At 37.1% G+C, this 15,761-nt stretch overlaps 1 protein-coding gene across 2 annotated transcripts in view; it reads right to left on the bottom strand.

Moving 5' to 3' along the window:
- Positions 1–15,761, bottom strand: part of UBE3D (ubiquitin protein ligase E3D) — a 137,104-nt gene that overhangs the window by 53,669 nt on the left and 67,674 nt on the right. For both annotated transcript variants that reach the window (XM_037143798.2, XM_037143799.2), the window contains exon 9: positions 2,494–2,632. In XM_037143798.2, the coding sequence (XP_036999693.2) occupies positions 2,494–2,632 (139 nt within the window). The remainder of the gene's footprint in view (positions 1–2,493; positions 2,633–15,761) is intronic.

Genomic DNA, 15,761 nt, shown 5'->3' with positions numbered 1-15,761 from the left:
CATAGTAATTTAAGAAGTTAGAATTTCATATATGTTGATAGCTCCAATTAATAAGATAAACCTCTCTTTTGGGGATTTGGCAGTGATAAGGGCTCAGGCAGGAGTGCTGTTTGAATCCTCAAAAACTGAAAATCACATTTTTACAAAAAAAGATTGCTCATAGTAACTTAGCCTGGATTACAACAGAACTGGAAATGTAAGGGTGGTTCTCTGACAAATGCCATTCCATTATTTTACAGCTCTTGCCAATATAGCACTTGAAAAAACTACATTCAAGTGAGTCCCCAGGTGAAAAAATAAATCCCAAGTACAGGCAGATGAGCAGCCCCATTCCTTGCTATTTTAATAAATGATTAAGGAGGCATTAAAGGTGAAGTAGCAGAGCATCTCTTTCTAATTTGACAGACAACTTCCCCTTTTCACTAATCCTTTATTTTGGAGTGAAGGCCTGCATTGGGAAGTTGATTTCTGGTATATTCATGAGAAGAATGCATCTTTCCAAGGCCAGCAACAGGGAAAAATCTCTTAGGCAGACACTGTTCATGAAATGGTGACAAGTTCTCTATACCTCTGAAGTTGGAAAGTGTATGCGCTCCTGACGATAACATTGAGCAAATGGAGTGAGACCAGAGGAAGCACAACCACTGACAGAGAGGGTCATTCGGTAATTAACATCCTGACAGCTCTCAAAGCTCCTGTGAGTAAAGGTGCTAGGAGAGAACGCCAGTGCCACCAAGCGCAGGCCAGGCCTTCATGCCCATGTTTACAGAGCCCAAGCCGAGACTCTTGAAGGGTGCAGGACCACCTGCCGGTCTCATGGAGAAGAAGCCCAGACTGGGCTCCTCTCAAATCCCTCACATGCAGTTCAGTTCAGATTACTCTTCACCTTTAATCATTTTAAGACTGGCATTGAGGCTACTTCATAATATAATTATTCTCAATTTATATTATACACAGATAATTGTCCCATCTTCCCCAAATATGTTGTGTAAAATTCTTGAAGTCGGATTCATCTCTCTTGCTCCCCACTCACTCATCACATGAAAATTTCACACAGGACATGAGGGAGTGAAATAAAAAACAGTTGTCTACCAGCCTCACTCCCCAAAGGTAACCATTGTTAAGTTTCTTATCTCCCTCCATAAAAGTTTGTGGATATATACAAACTTATGTGTTATCCAATGATCAATACAAAGAGCAAAACTTAAAAGAATTTTAAATCATTCCTGGTTCAGGGCAGTATACAAATAAACAAAGTAACTATAAATGACTACAGAATAAGGGGTACCACTGACACTGCCCTGCTGCCCCACCCCCAAGACTTCAGCAAGTCCTGCATTTAGGGGCAGATGCAGTTGCCCGGGCCTTAGCCTGGTGAGTCCAGCTCTGTCTCTAACACGCTGGGTGGTGCCTGGCCAGCCCACTCCATCTCTCTGGGTCTCAGTTTCCTCTCCTATGAAATGATAAGGTATTTATTCTCTAAGGCCTCTTGAGTCCAGGATTAAAGTTGATAACTGAGTAATGAATGATAAACACACACAGGTACACCACGACCAATGAAGTCTGGACTTTTATCAGGAGGAAAATCACAGAGATAATCAATGCAACATATTACCATGAGAACATAGATGCAAATTACATCAGACCAGTTATTTTTTAATCAATTTACTGAGCTATAATACATAGGAAAGTCTACATCTTGTTTTAACACAGAGATTCACCGAGCAATTTATGCTGATCCTGAAATTATATTAGGATACATCAGCAATCCCTCAGAAGCAGAACCAACCTACGCTGACTTACTTCTCAAGGAGGCGCATGGCCTTCTCACCAGCTGCAGAAGGCTTGTGAATATGTTTCTGTTGTCATAGATGTATTCAATCACACTCAGTAGCTATTGGGTCACAACTTAGGTGATTAATTAACATTGTAATTCTCATTTGCCTCCTCAGCGGCAATCAGCTGCCTGCCAGAAAGTGAGTCGTCTTGCTGGTCAGTCCATATTTGCTGTTCTGTTCGTCCTGCTCTGTTCTTTACCAGGAGCACTAATAAATATTCAGGACAGTGGGAAAGTGACGAGGGAGGGACCAGGGAGAGAGGGAACAGGTGCTGAGAGTGAGTAGGGTACTGTCACCGCAAGCTGAAAATCCTTGTTCTGGGGCAAATCTGGGGAAAAGGAAGTGGCATTCACGGTGTCTCTGCCAAATGTTCTTGCCTTTTCTCTCAGAGACAGAAAAGATGAAGATTCAGAGAACAAACCCTGGAGTTAGATATGGATTCTGTCACTACTAGACAATGATCTAGTTGATTTTGAGCCTCTATCTGTTCCTTTATTCAAAAAGGGATAGACAAGACAGTACATGCGTTATGCTTATTATTATTTTATGTGAAAATGTGGGTTTCCATGGACTACCTCCTGTGAAAGTCAGGCTCCTTAGGAGACAATTACAAGTAAAACTGAGATATCACACGGGTAAAGGAGCAATCCCTTACCTGAAAGGAATTCATGGAGCGGAGGGAGGGAGGCAACATGGCAGTATTCCTTGATAATATCAACAGCAGCTCCAAGCAGGTTGCGGAGGGCAGGGTTAAAGAGTGGACGCTGATGTCACTTTCCCAGGAGCTGGCAAGCCTGAAACACATAGATATGTGCAATGTCATCATTGCATCTGGTGATAATTATTTCAAAGGTCTGATGTAGAAGAAAACTTCCATTTGTGAGAGGAAAAAGCAATGAACAAAAAAAGAAAAAGAAAATGGTTATGGGATGTTTTCACAGAGTAAATGTCCAAGACACTTTATAGTGTTTTTGGTATAAAACAGATGAATTAGGCATTTTTTTTCAGGTCGACATTTTATACTCAAAGTTTAAGAGTCATGAAATGCAGTCTTACTTATGAGAGAGCAGTGTGGAGTTGGGGAGGATAATAGCTGACGCGGCGATGCTTCCTATGTTTTGTGCTCTGTTCTACGTGTGTATCTTGATTGACCTCATATGTATGAAATGGATCTATGTTGTTATCCCCGTTCCACACATGTGGAGCTTGTTTCTGAGCTGGATATGCCCTTTGGAACATCCAGTTCAGTGATTTTCAGACTTTCAAAAAGTGATCAAATTCTTTTGCTGAAACTCTTGTAAAAGCTGATGTTATTAGCAACTCAAATAAAAGCAAAGCTGTTCTCAGATAGAGGAGGGTTGGCAGGAGGCTCCCTTCATCTTGCAGAGTCGGTCGTTGAAAATCCTTTAGGAAACGGACCTGAGATGAGGCGTATGTTTAGAAAATGATAGGGCTGGGTCTGATCCTGATTTCTTGACTTCCCCCCTGTGCTTAAAGAAGGGGGAAAAATCAGGAAATCATTATGAGAAAACATAATAATAGCATGAATTTTATGCTATCAACTCTTCTATTTACAGTACTTGAGTACTTCCTGCCTGTGTGCTCATCAAAGTCTCTTACCACTGTCCTGATTTTTAAGGAGAAGTGCATGTATATATTTGTCTTTCTATAAACTTCTCTCTGAAAAGTCAGTGGTGAATTCTGAAGGTTTAGGGAGTGTCAGTGGTTGAGAGCATAATGGATTTTAACCCTCTAGATGGCAAGTCACAGCATATCATTTAGCTATGTTCTACGGGTTACCTATTAAACTGATACATTTCTGATGCTGGGTTCAGAGTTAACTCTTGTTCGAAGCATTTGCCTTCTAGTTGGGCTGGAATATGACACCATCCACCTTCCTAAAAAATGGTCTGTTTTAGCGAGCATACTTGTCATGTCTTCGGTGTTTTACAAATTATTTTAAATTGCTTAGCTGTTACTTTCTGCTTTTACTACTTATATCAATATAACATTCTCGATGTTTCTCTGGAATGGAAATAAAAATCTTGCCACCTCTGGTAAAAGTCAAATGTGGTACCAGTGTAGTGGCTCTAGGCTCATCCACCCAGCACCTTCCTGTGCCCCTGGCTAACCACAGCTACTTTCCGTTTTCTGACCTGTGCTACACGCCACACACCCTATGATTTGTCACACCGTTTTCTGGGCCTGGAAGGCTGTCAGCCTTCCCAGTTAACTTCTGTTCATCCTACAAGATCCACTTACTTATCATTTTCTTGGAGATATCTTCCTGTTTCCATCATAAGAATGAACCACTTGCTAAATACCATACTTGGGTCCCTTACAACACTTATCACCACCCTGCTTGTGCTCCTATTTGAGCTGTGTCTGTATCTCTGACTCATCCGAGATCAGACACGAGCAACCAGAACCTGTGGATTCCTTTAACGTGGCAGTCTAATGTGGAAATAAGAATTAGATTACTGCTGTTCTTCCTCAGATACACCCAGGATTTACCTTGTTACTGGCTAAAATAAATACCAACTTTTCACTTATACTTGTATGTTCAATAAGCAATTGAAGATTTCAGAATTTATATCCTCTACCCCACCACCCACAACAGGGATCATGAAAGCTATTTTCATTCTGATGTTTTCTTTTGTAAGTGCACAGAAAAGGTTTTTGCTTTCCCTGAACTGGATCACTTGCAGCAAAGGTCACGTGACACTGCCTTGGATTGCGAACTCATCTGTGAATCCTCCACATCCCTTCAGTGAGTGTGTCCCAAGACTGAAGTGATCACAGCAACCCGGACAGGGGCTTGCTACGGCTCATAGTTAAGGACTCTGCCAGCATAGAGATCATCTCTGAGGCAGCATCACTTTTTCATCATTTTCTACTCCTCCTGTGGAAGTCATACATTTTTACAAGTGAAAAGGGAAACAGTGAATTATACAAATAAATATTTTTAGAATGGAGGTATTGTTCTCTGGCTCGTGTGGCTCAGTGGATTGAGTGCCTGCCTGTGAACCAAAGGGTCGCTGGTTTGATTCCCAGTCAGGCATATACCTGGATTGTGGGCCAAATCCCCAGCAGGGGGCACTCAAGAGGCAAACACACACTGATGTTTCTCTCCCTTTCTTTCTCTCTCCCTTGTCTTCTCTAAAAAAATAAATAAAATCTTAAAAAAAAAAAGAACAGAGGTATTTTAATTTAACATGTACCATGCTCTTCATAATGTATGCTTAAATTTTGTGTCTTAGGCTTCTTCTATTGTTTACCCCCTGCCTAACATGTTCAGGCCATGGGCCAGATACTTTATTTATAACCATTGTCTCTAAAAAGATAGTAGCCCTAAATGGCAGGCATTATTCACAACACTTTAAAGATGAGGAAACCAAAGTTCGAAGAAGTAAAGTTATTGTCCAACATCACACAATTAATAGGTGAGGGAACCAGGATTCACTCAACTCAGCCCCAGTGCAAAGCCTGTGCTCTGCCCAGTCACCACGCTGATAGCTCAGGACCACAAGTCATCCTCCTCTCCAAGCAAACCACAAGTAACTGAACCTGCCAACGCTTGTTTCCCCTGTATGTTAGCTCTTTCGTTTGAGAAGTATTTTAATACTTAAGAGTATTTACATTTCTCTGCAAGAGGTAGTTTTATTCTTAGGCAGCTATTTTATTATATATATACTCTAAAACTTGAACAAGAAAGGTAGTAAAGATAAACATGGGAAAATACCCATATGTCATGATAAGCAAAACAGTTATATAATGAGAAAAAAAGGTTAGAAGGCAATATAATACATATAAATGGATATTTCTATTAGAGGGAAATAACCTGTTTTATACATTTTCTTCTATGTGCTTTCTTATTTTCCAAGTATTATTTTTATACTCAGAGATAAATTAATGTTATGATGTAGATGCAACTCCTGGCAGAGAGAAAGAAATGTTTAAGTGTTAATTAAAGGTGTCAATAGGGTAAATGACTATGATATGATCTATCAAAAAGGACATGCAAAGCTATCATTTAGAGCAGAAGGGCAGATTTCCAGATAAGGTCAAGTTAAAGGAGTTCATCATCACCAAGTCCTTATTATATGAAATTTTAAAGGGACTTACCTATAAAAAAGAAGATAAAAAACTATGAACAGTAAAATGAAAACAAACTCACAACTATCAACAACTGAATATAAAAAACAAACAAACAAAAACTAAGCAAACTAGAACAGGAACATAATCAGAGAAATGGAGGTCACATGGAGGGTTATTGTGGGGAGGGGAAAGATAGAATGTAGTAGGGAGAGATACAGGGAGTAAGAAGCACAATTGGTAGGAATAAAATAGGGGGAGCTTAAGAATAGTATAGGAAACAGAAAAGCGGAAGAACTTACATGTACAAACCCATGCACATGAAGCGAGGTGGTGGGGGGAATGCTGGAGGGTGGGGGGTGGTGCAGGACAAAGGGAAGATAAAGGGGAGAAAAAGAATTGGGACAACGGTAACAGCATAATCAGTAAAATATACTTAAAAAAGGACGTGCAAATAGAAATTAAACTACACCAGCACTGCCTCGTCATTCACTGTCAAGTGCTCTCTAACAATCATTCATGGCAGGCCTAGTTTCCTCCTAAGATCCTGAAGTTCACATACAACATATCCAATGTACCAAACCATTGGAACTTACACAATGGACACTCATCACACTAATAATAACCATAGTCACAAAGAAAAGACAAAGTACTTGAACACGTTAGTTATTCATGTCTTTACGTAATTACAAACATTAGTATGGTATGTAAATGTGACACTGGTATTTTAAATCTAATCCTCAATTTAACAATTTTCCTCCCTATTGAAGCTCAGAAAGGTGAAGAATGTTGTCCTGATCACACAGTTAGTAAGGGATGGAAAAGCAACTCAAGCATAACCCTCTTCCAAATCTTGTGCTCTTTTTACTACGTCATAAACAAGGCTAAAGTATACTACATGTTCTTGAACCAAGTCTACCCAATAAAATTGAAAAGTATAAAGGCAAATAATGACGTAAATTTTAGGTATTTTAGAAAGTCCCATTTTTAAATAATTTTAACAATCTTATTTTTGAAATTAGACAACCCAGCTGGACCTGATATGGCTAAAGTTCCCAATATGCATGTTGTACTTTTCCCACAGTATATTTTTCATTAACCCCAGGACTTATTTTTTAATGTTAAAATTTATAAATTTTTCTCTATAATTTTAATCAAATAAATATTCTAATCACATGAAACATCCATAAATGGGGACCAAGACAGAATATTATGGTAACTTGCCCCCAACATTTCAGTTAATGTGTTCATATTTTAAAAAATTTAGTTACTAAGAAATAAAGAACAGAGAGCAGAAAGGAAAGAGGGGGGAAATAGTCTGTCATACTAAAAATCCAGTTTTTCTTAAAACAATCACCAAACTCATGATGTGGAATTTAGGACATGTGTTGATTAAGCCTGAGGTGATATTTGAGACTATATACCCATGTCTCAAATCAGTACCAACTTCTGTTAATGATAAAAACATGTTAAAAACATAGGATTATAATAATCCAGCATTTGGATTATTTCTGGTATGTCCTGCAAAGACATCACAGATTATCAGTAATCTGCCACTATGAAATCAATATGAGAAGCACTTAAAAAGGAACAATAAACTAAACATCAATTGAAACCTATTTCTGTGACTTTTAAAGTACTGGGAGAGTAAAAGCTCTCCTGGGAGACCAGGACTGTCAGCCAGGTGACCTTGGTCTAAGAGACCAAAATGCAAGTAGAGGACACATCATCCTTATTTCTAAACTTTTGCCTTGACACAAAATCCCCCTGAGAAGCAATAATAGCTTATCTATTTTTAAAGAGGCAAGGAGTAGGGGGAAAAGTCACTTTCATCACTTCTAACAAAAATGGTGAAATTGAGAATGAATTAACCACCAGTCAATAGTAAGTAAGAACTTGAGAAAATACAAAAGCAATACAGTCTTCTAGGAAACACAGAGGTTGTTTAATGGTACTAGGTGAAAATAACCAGTAGAGATGATATACTAACTTACCAAAAGTTAAAATATTTCAAATGAGTTCAACATAATTGTATAGAGAAGAAAAAATAACATGGCATAAGAGAGCTGAAGATAAAAATCTTTAAATTTCATGTTTCTCATAGTGTAGTAGTGGTTTTGAACTCTTCAATCCTAGAAAGTCCTAAGAAAGCAAAGAACCTATTAACGATATTAAAATACAACAGTGTTTATACCTGTAGATTTTTAAAATTCAATTTCAAAGCTATCGCAACAGACCCATAAACTTATGCTCTTCTCTTCCCACAAAATCACGTAAATCAAGAGGTTCAAATCTCCGTGTTCTCTTTAACAACACTCACTGAATTGCCCAGGCCATCAACGGTATGCATAACCGAAAAGCCACCAAGTATCTGAAGGATGTCATTTCAAAGGAGCAATGTGTACCATTCTGTCCTTACAATAGTAAAGCTGGCAGACGTGCCCAGGACAAACAATAAGGCTAGACTCAGGGCTGGTGGTCCAAAAATAATACTGACTTTTTACTGCACATGCTAAAAATGCAGAGAGTAATGCTGAACTTAAGGGTTCAGATGTAGGTTCTCTGGTCACTGAGCACATCCAGGTGAACAAAGCTCCCAAGATAGGGTGTTGGAACTTACAGAGGTCATGGTGGATGACCCCACACCTGGGCGCTCACTGCCACAATGGGATGATCCTCACTGAGAAGGAGCAGACTATTTCTAAACCAGAAGAGGAGGTTGCACGGAAGAAAAAAAGATATCACTGAAGACACAAAAACTTATGGTCCAGGAATAAATTCAGTACAAAATCAGTGCTAATAGAAGTAAAAAATATATATATAAGCTCTCAAAATACCAAAGCAGGCAAATGACCACAATTTAGTGCTACAATCATTAAAAATAACTATTTAAAACATCATTTGGATGAGGATTCAAAAATTTTTAAATTCTTATGCAATGTCAACACAAAATTCTGAAACAACTAAATGTACTGCTATATCCATTATGATAAACCATATTAATTCCATATATTAAAATATTTTCAAGGTACTAATTTATAAAAATAGAACCTAAAAAACATACATACCAATTAATGCTTATAAACTTCAAGATAAGTTTCATTAAATAATGAACAGCATTTCTTTAAATTATAGTATTTCCTTTGAAAATTGTAGAAAACATTTGTGCTTTCTAATCGCAATGTCAAAATTGTTTTTCAAGTCTCTGAGTTAATGGGATCTTGAGAGAAGAAATTTAGGGACACAATTCCTGAAAACTGGCTTTCAAACTTTGCCCATAGATCTGTAAACTTGTAAAGATAAGATCTCTCTCTCTCAGAGGTAATGGGGAAAATGAGTCTGCTTTAAGGACAATATCCACAAGGAAATCTCCAAATTAAATGTATTAACTCATGCTAAAAAACAATAAAACATTTTGTCTTTTTATAAATGACTTTATTATAGCAAGGTAGCAGTTGTTGAGAACAAAGGAATTACCGTAAACTGACCACACTTTTACTAGAGGAAGGAGCTGAGCCTATGAACACATCTGCTGGCAACTTCACAATAAGAAGTGGCATCATCAGAAAGGTCATGGTCAGAAGTCCATCTAAGAAGCCAGCTACACCTACAGATTTTTTAACTTTTCGTTGTAGAAAATTTCAAATACGCCTAAGTATATTCGAAAGAAAATAAATTTTAAAAGTTATCTTACACATATTCCAAATTAAATCAAAGATGCATTAAAGACATAAATATAAAAATAAATTTAAAATCTTTCCAGAAAATTTAAGAAACTGCAATAATCCCATAAGCCCATAAGGGTTTTTATGGTTTTTAAAACCATATTATTAAAAAACAAACAAACAAAAATCTTTAAAAATCACAGGCCAAAGGCAGAAACCTCTATGATAAGAAAACAGATATTTATAAAGGAGGACAAAGAACAAAAAATTTTTTAAAGAAAGGCTTCCAAATAGTGCTTTTTAAAGCATCTTAAGGTCATAGGTCAATGACAAGGTGATTAAAACTATACACTCTCTCTCCACAGAAGCATTCATTTATGCAAAGAAAATTCCACACATAATTTCGAGTGTTTCTTAAGCCGCCTGTGGCTCCAGAGTGCTCACGTCCTCACTCCTGCCTGGCTTCTTGCAGTTAGCACATTTTTGAGACTCATGGACTCCGAGTAAGAACCATTGCTTTTGGTTAAAATCTGATCTCTAACTTATCATTTTTCATAAAATATTAAAAAGAGTTCCATTTTATACTCATTACATACCACAATATTTGTGTTAGCATATTAATAAATGTAACATAACTATTTAGGAAAAATTTTCAAAGCATTTTTAAAGAGAAAGCCTCCAGCCTCCCATTCTTTTTACCACATTCTATCACCATAGGAAATCCGTTGAAAAGGAGGCTGAGACATGTAATCTTTTAGGCATTTTCCTAACTGGATGTCAGCATAAGAAGGTTCAGACATAATAAATTAGACCCACTGTAATAACATTCTTAACAGTAAGCCTTACCCTGGGCATCACCGGATCCCCTGTCCCAGGAGAGGGGCCAACTCAGCCGGCACGTTCATTAACCATGTTCATTCATCTCCACTCTGCCCCGGAGTTTGTTTTTTGCCAACATGGATATAAATGTGTTTCTGATGCTTTAAGGACAAAGCAAGGGTTTGAGAATTTTTCTTCTTTTATTATTTCCTAGGCCCGGTATAACAAACAGGTTTTCTTCATTTTCTGGTTCAAACTGATTGTCAGTGACTGTGGTGAGATTGACGGGGAAAGCATGTTTGGTCTCAGCAGAGAAAAGAGATATGACCTGCTGGAGCACCACCAGTCTGTGGCTTCAGGAGGGACTGTATCCTGGTGGTCTGCGCCACATCCAACCCTCCCCTTCCCTCCCTTGCTTCTGTAGAATACTATTGTCTCCAGCATCCCTGGCTTTTATTACACTTTCGGATGGCTTTCTCTTAGAAATCCGTACACCCTTTCTTCACAAGACGGCAGCTGGCAATAGTGTAACTCAGTTCAGATGAATTCAGCCTGACCCATCTCGGTATCTGAGATATTAGTAACTGAACTGTGTAACCCTAAGTCGCAAGTGGCTCTCTCTGATCCATTAGAAGACAAATCCCAATCACTAAAAATTATGTCCCTCCATGAGAAAAGAACCTAAATGCCAAAATCACTAACCTACCCGTGTTCTTTCTGCAAGCATCCTTGATTTCAAATTTTTAATTTAGAGAGAGAGAGAGAGGAAGGGAGAGAGGGAGAAATCAATTTGTTGTATCGCTTATTTATGGATTCACTGGTTGATTCTTGCAAGTGTCCTGACTGGGGATCAAACCTACAACCTTGGCCTAGCAGGATGATGATTTAACCAACAAGCTACCTGGCCAGACCAAGAATTCTTGATTTTAGAAAATGTCCTCATGAAGAACAGTATAGGAAATGGAGAACCCAAAGAACTTATATGTATGGCCCATGGACATGAACTAAGTGGGGGATACTGGAGGGAATGAAATTACAGGGTGGAGGGGGAGAGAGGGGAGAAAAAAAGATGGGACAATAGCATAACAATAAAATATACTTAAAAAAAACACTTCAGGCCTTTTGGGAAGTCCCATGTCAGTGTAACTGGTAATGTGAAAGCCCAGCTCTGGCCACACCTATTTCAGGTAAGGTAGGAGAATCCTTTTTTTAAAAAAAATTATTTTAAAATTGTTGTTCAAGTACAGTTTTCTGTCTTTTACTCCCATTCCAGCCCATCCACCCAGCCTCCCCACCTCCCTCTCATTTCCACCCACCCTAATTTTTGTCCATGTGTCCTTTATACTTGCTCCTGTAAACCCTTCCCCTTTTCCCCTGAAGTTCCCTCCCCTCTCCCCTCTGGACACTGTCAGTCTGTTCTGTATTTCAGTATCTTTGGTTATATTTTGCTTGTTTGATTGTTTTGTTGTTTAGGTTCCTGTTAAAGGTGAAATCATGTGGTATTTGTCTTTCACCTCCTGGCTTATTTTGATTAGCATAATGCTTTCCAGTTCCATCCATGCTGTTGCAAAAGGTAGGAGCTCCTTCTTTCTGCTGCATAGAATTCCATTGTGTAAATGTAGCAGTTTTTTTTATCCACTCATTTACTGCTGGGCACCTAGGTTCCTCCTTCCAGCACTTGGCTGTTGTAAATTGTGCTGCTATGAACATTGGGGTGCATAGGTTCTTTGAAATTGATGTTTTAGGATTCTTAGGATATAAATCCTAGCAGTGGAATTGCCGGATCAAAAGGCAGATCCATTTTTATTTTTCTGAGAAAATTCCATACTGTTTTCCATAATGGTTGTACCAGTCTGCAATCCCACCAACAGTGAACTAAGGACCCCTTTTCCCCACAACCTCTCCAACATTTGTTGTTTGTTGCTTTGTTTATGATGGCCATTCTGACTGGTGTAAAGTGGTATCTCATTGTGGTTTTAATTTGCATCTCTCTGATAGCTAGCGATGTTGAGCATCTCTTCATGTGACACTGGATCCTCTGTATGTCCTCCTTGGAGAAGTGTCAGTTCAAGTCCTTTGCCCATTTTTTAATTGGGTTGCTTGTCTTCTTAGAGTGGAGTCATGTAAGTTCTTTATATATTTTGGAGATTAATCCATTGTCTGAGGTATCATTGGCAAATACGTTTTCCCATATGGTTGGTTCTCTTTTTAATAGTTTTCTTTAGCCACGCAGAACCTTTTTATTTTGATGTGATCCCATTTGTTTATTCTTTCCTTTATGTCTCTTGCTCTAGGGGACATATTGGCAAAAATGTTGCTGCATGAAATATCTGAGATTTTCCTGCCTATGTTCTCCTCTAGGACTTTAATGGTGTCACAGCTTATATTTAAGTCTTTTATCCACCTTGAATTTATTTCGGTGTATTATGTAAGTTGGTGCTCAAGCTTCGTTTTTTTTGCATGTAGCTTTCCAGTTCTCTCAACACCATTTGTTGAAGAGGCTATCTTTACCCCATTTTATGTTGCTGCCTCCTTTGTTGAATATTGACTATAGAGACTTGGTTTTTTTTTCTGGCTCTCTGTTCTGTTCCATTGGTCTATGTGCCTGTTTTTATGCCAGTACCAGGCTGTTTTGATTACAGTGGCCTTGTAATACAGTTTGGTATCAGGTATTGTGATCCTTCCTACTTTGCTTTTCTTTCTCAAAATTGCAGCAGCTATTTGGGGTCATTTATGGTTCCATATAAATTTTTGAAGTGTTTGTTCTATGTCTGTTAAATATACCATTGGTACTTTAATAGGTATCGCATTGAATCTGTAAACTGCTTTGGGTAGTATGGACATTTTGATGATGTTAATTCTTCCAATCCATGACCATGGTATATGTTTCCAAGTGTTTGTGTCTTCCTTGATTTCTTTCTTCAGTGCTGTGTAGTTTTCTGTACACAGGTTTATTTTCTGAATACAGGTTTATTTTCTGTGGTTTTACCTCCTTGGTTAGGTTTATTCCTAAGTATTTTATTTTTCTTTTTGCTATATTGAATGGGATTTTCTTCTTGATTTCTGCTTCTGCTATTTCATTGTTGTTATACAAAAATGCCTTTGATTTCTGGATATTGACTCTGGAACCTGCTGTTTTGCCGAATTCATTTATTAGGTCAAGCAGTTTTTGGGTGGAGTCTATAGGATTTTCCATGTACACTACCATGTCATCTGCAAACAATGACAGTTTTGTTTCCTCCTTTCCTATTTAGATGCCTTTCATTTCCTTTTCTTGTCTTCTACCTTTTAAAAGGTAGGAGAATCCTTTTAAAATTACCTTGTATATAGAAGATTCATTTGTATCAACTTAAATTCGATTCCCCTGTAGTAATTTGATTTATGTGTACCTTAATAAATGTGAACAATAAGATCCACCAGATCAGGCCTGACAGTCTCCTAAATTTTATAGATATTATTTACCCATGAGCTGACCCTAAAATGATCTGAGTATAGGCACTCGCAGATATGTTCCAAAGTGTGATTCAATAATTTTATGGATTAAGAAGCATCCCCTAAAAAAGCATCTTGAGTCAAAGAGGGGATTATTTGGCTCAATTTTTCCAAGGCAAAATTTTATTCAATGAAAGCTTCTGGAAACTAAGAGAAATTATACTGAAACCTCCAAAGGCCACAATTTTTACAAAGACTGTGTAATATGTGGCTTCTCTTTCCTCGCAACCACGTCCTTGAAAGGAGCTACCTCTGACTCGTTTGGATGACAGATGACTTTCACTGTTCTACATCCCTTCCCTTCTGGAAAGGGAATTGTAAATACCTGATTCCAAGGTGTGAAAAAGACATTTAAAATGTGGCTAATCACCCTGTGTGGTATATGTGTGTACAACTGGGGGGTACAGAGCGGTAGGCATGTGCTACATATGGTGTATTCAAGAAATCCATATTCTAAAAAGCTTTTAAAGTTACTCTCAGAGACTGGAGAAAGGCAGTTGAGCATCTGAATTTACTAGTACGAGGAGAGCTAGAAAAGCTAACTTGTTCTGTTTTCTTTTAAACAGTAATGTATCATACTGTCAATATAAAAATATTGTCATCCTCTAAACCAATACATAGATAGCAAGAAATATTTTGTGAATGTTAATATGAGTCCAGTCTGCTAAGACTTTAGCCAAGGAAAATAGGGAGAAAACTAAACAATATTTCTTGATGATCCAACAAAAAAGCTTATTATTTTTTTTAATTTTAAAATAACAAAAGTATCTCACTTATAACCAAGTATTTATTATTAAATGATTGATACATTCAAAACATATAAACTTGCTTTAGTTATCAAAATAAACATTTTTCAGTGAAAGTAGCAAAATTGTACTTTTGAAATTTGAGTTCATCTTTTATTAACATCTTCAATTCTGCTTTTTAATTACTTACAACACTGAGTTTTAGAAACTAGCAACAATAAATCAACACTACAAAGTATAAAACTCCTAAAAATCAAGACCAAAATGACGATTGTAGATCTGTTCACAGGAAAAGATGGTCACAATATTTTGACAATTTAAAAAGAAAAAGCAAAATAAAAAGTGACATATACAGCTAAAATCAATTTTTTATGTATTGTTAAATATGCTAATCATATCTTTCTGAATACAGGGTGGGGCCAAGTAGGCTTACAGTTGTATGTGAAGCACAGAGAATTAATATAATGTATATGATAAGATAATATACTAAGGTACAATCTTAGTATATTAAGATTGTATATATTAAGTATAATAAATAAAATAATTATATAACTCTTATATAATTATTAAATAAAATAATTTAATATTATTAATTAATAAAACAATTTAATAACTCATATAATTATTTTATTTATTATATTATTTTCCATATAAAACATGGCAAACCTACTTTTGCCCCACCCTGCATATGAACATAAAGCCATAATATATGCGAGGAAGAGTAACAAAATGTGGGCAGTTTTCTGTGGAAACCAAGATGAAAAGAACCTGCTTTGTTTTCCTCCAGACGTTTACACTAACATGGCCATGTTAGCAATCACATGAAAAGTAAACCTATTTTCATTTTTGAAAATATATGAAATGAAACCTGTCTTTGAATGTTTAAGATATGTATTAACATTGCATCAAGTAAAATTAGTTTTCTATGCAAGAAATCAAATCATCATAACCAGTTTTTCAGGTGTTTAATTTACCTGAAACTAATCTAATCAGCAGTTTTTTCCAGGGAAAAAGGTACTTGAGATGATAAATGTGGCATCCAATATATTTATTATAGTGAGCATCATTCAAGTTGTTCTAGACATTAAAAATGTTTTGGCTAAAAA

This window comes from Artibeus jamaicensis, unplaced genomic scaffold, assembly GCF_021234435.1.
Source record: "Artibeus jamaicensis isolate MK-2021 breed Jamaican fruit bat unplaced genomic scaffold, CSHL_Jam_final contig_387, whole genome shotgun sequence".
Classification (NCBI taxonomy): Eukaryota; Metazoa; Chordata; class Mammalia; order Chiroptera; family Phyllostomidae; genus Artibeus; species Artibeus jamaicensis.
The sequence above is the reverse complement of the archived record's forward strand: the minus strand, read 5'-3'. Positions and strand labels throughout refer to the sequence as shown.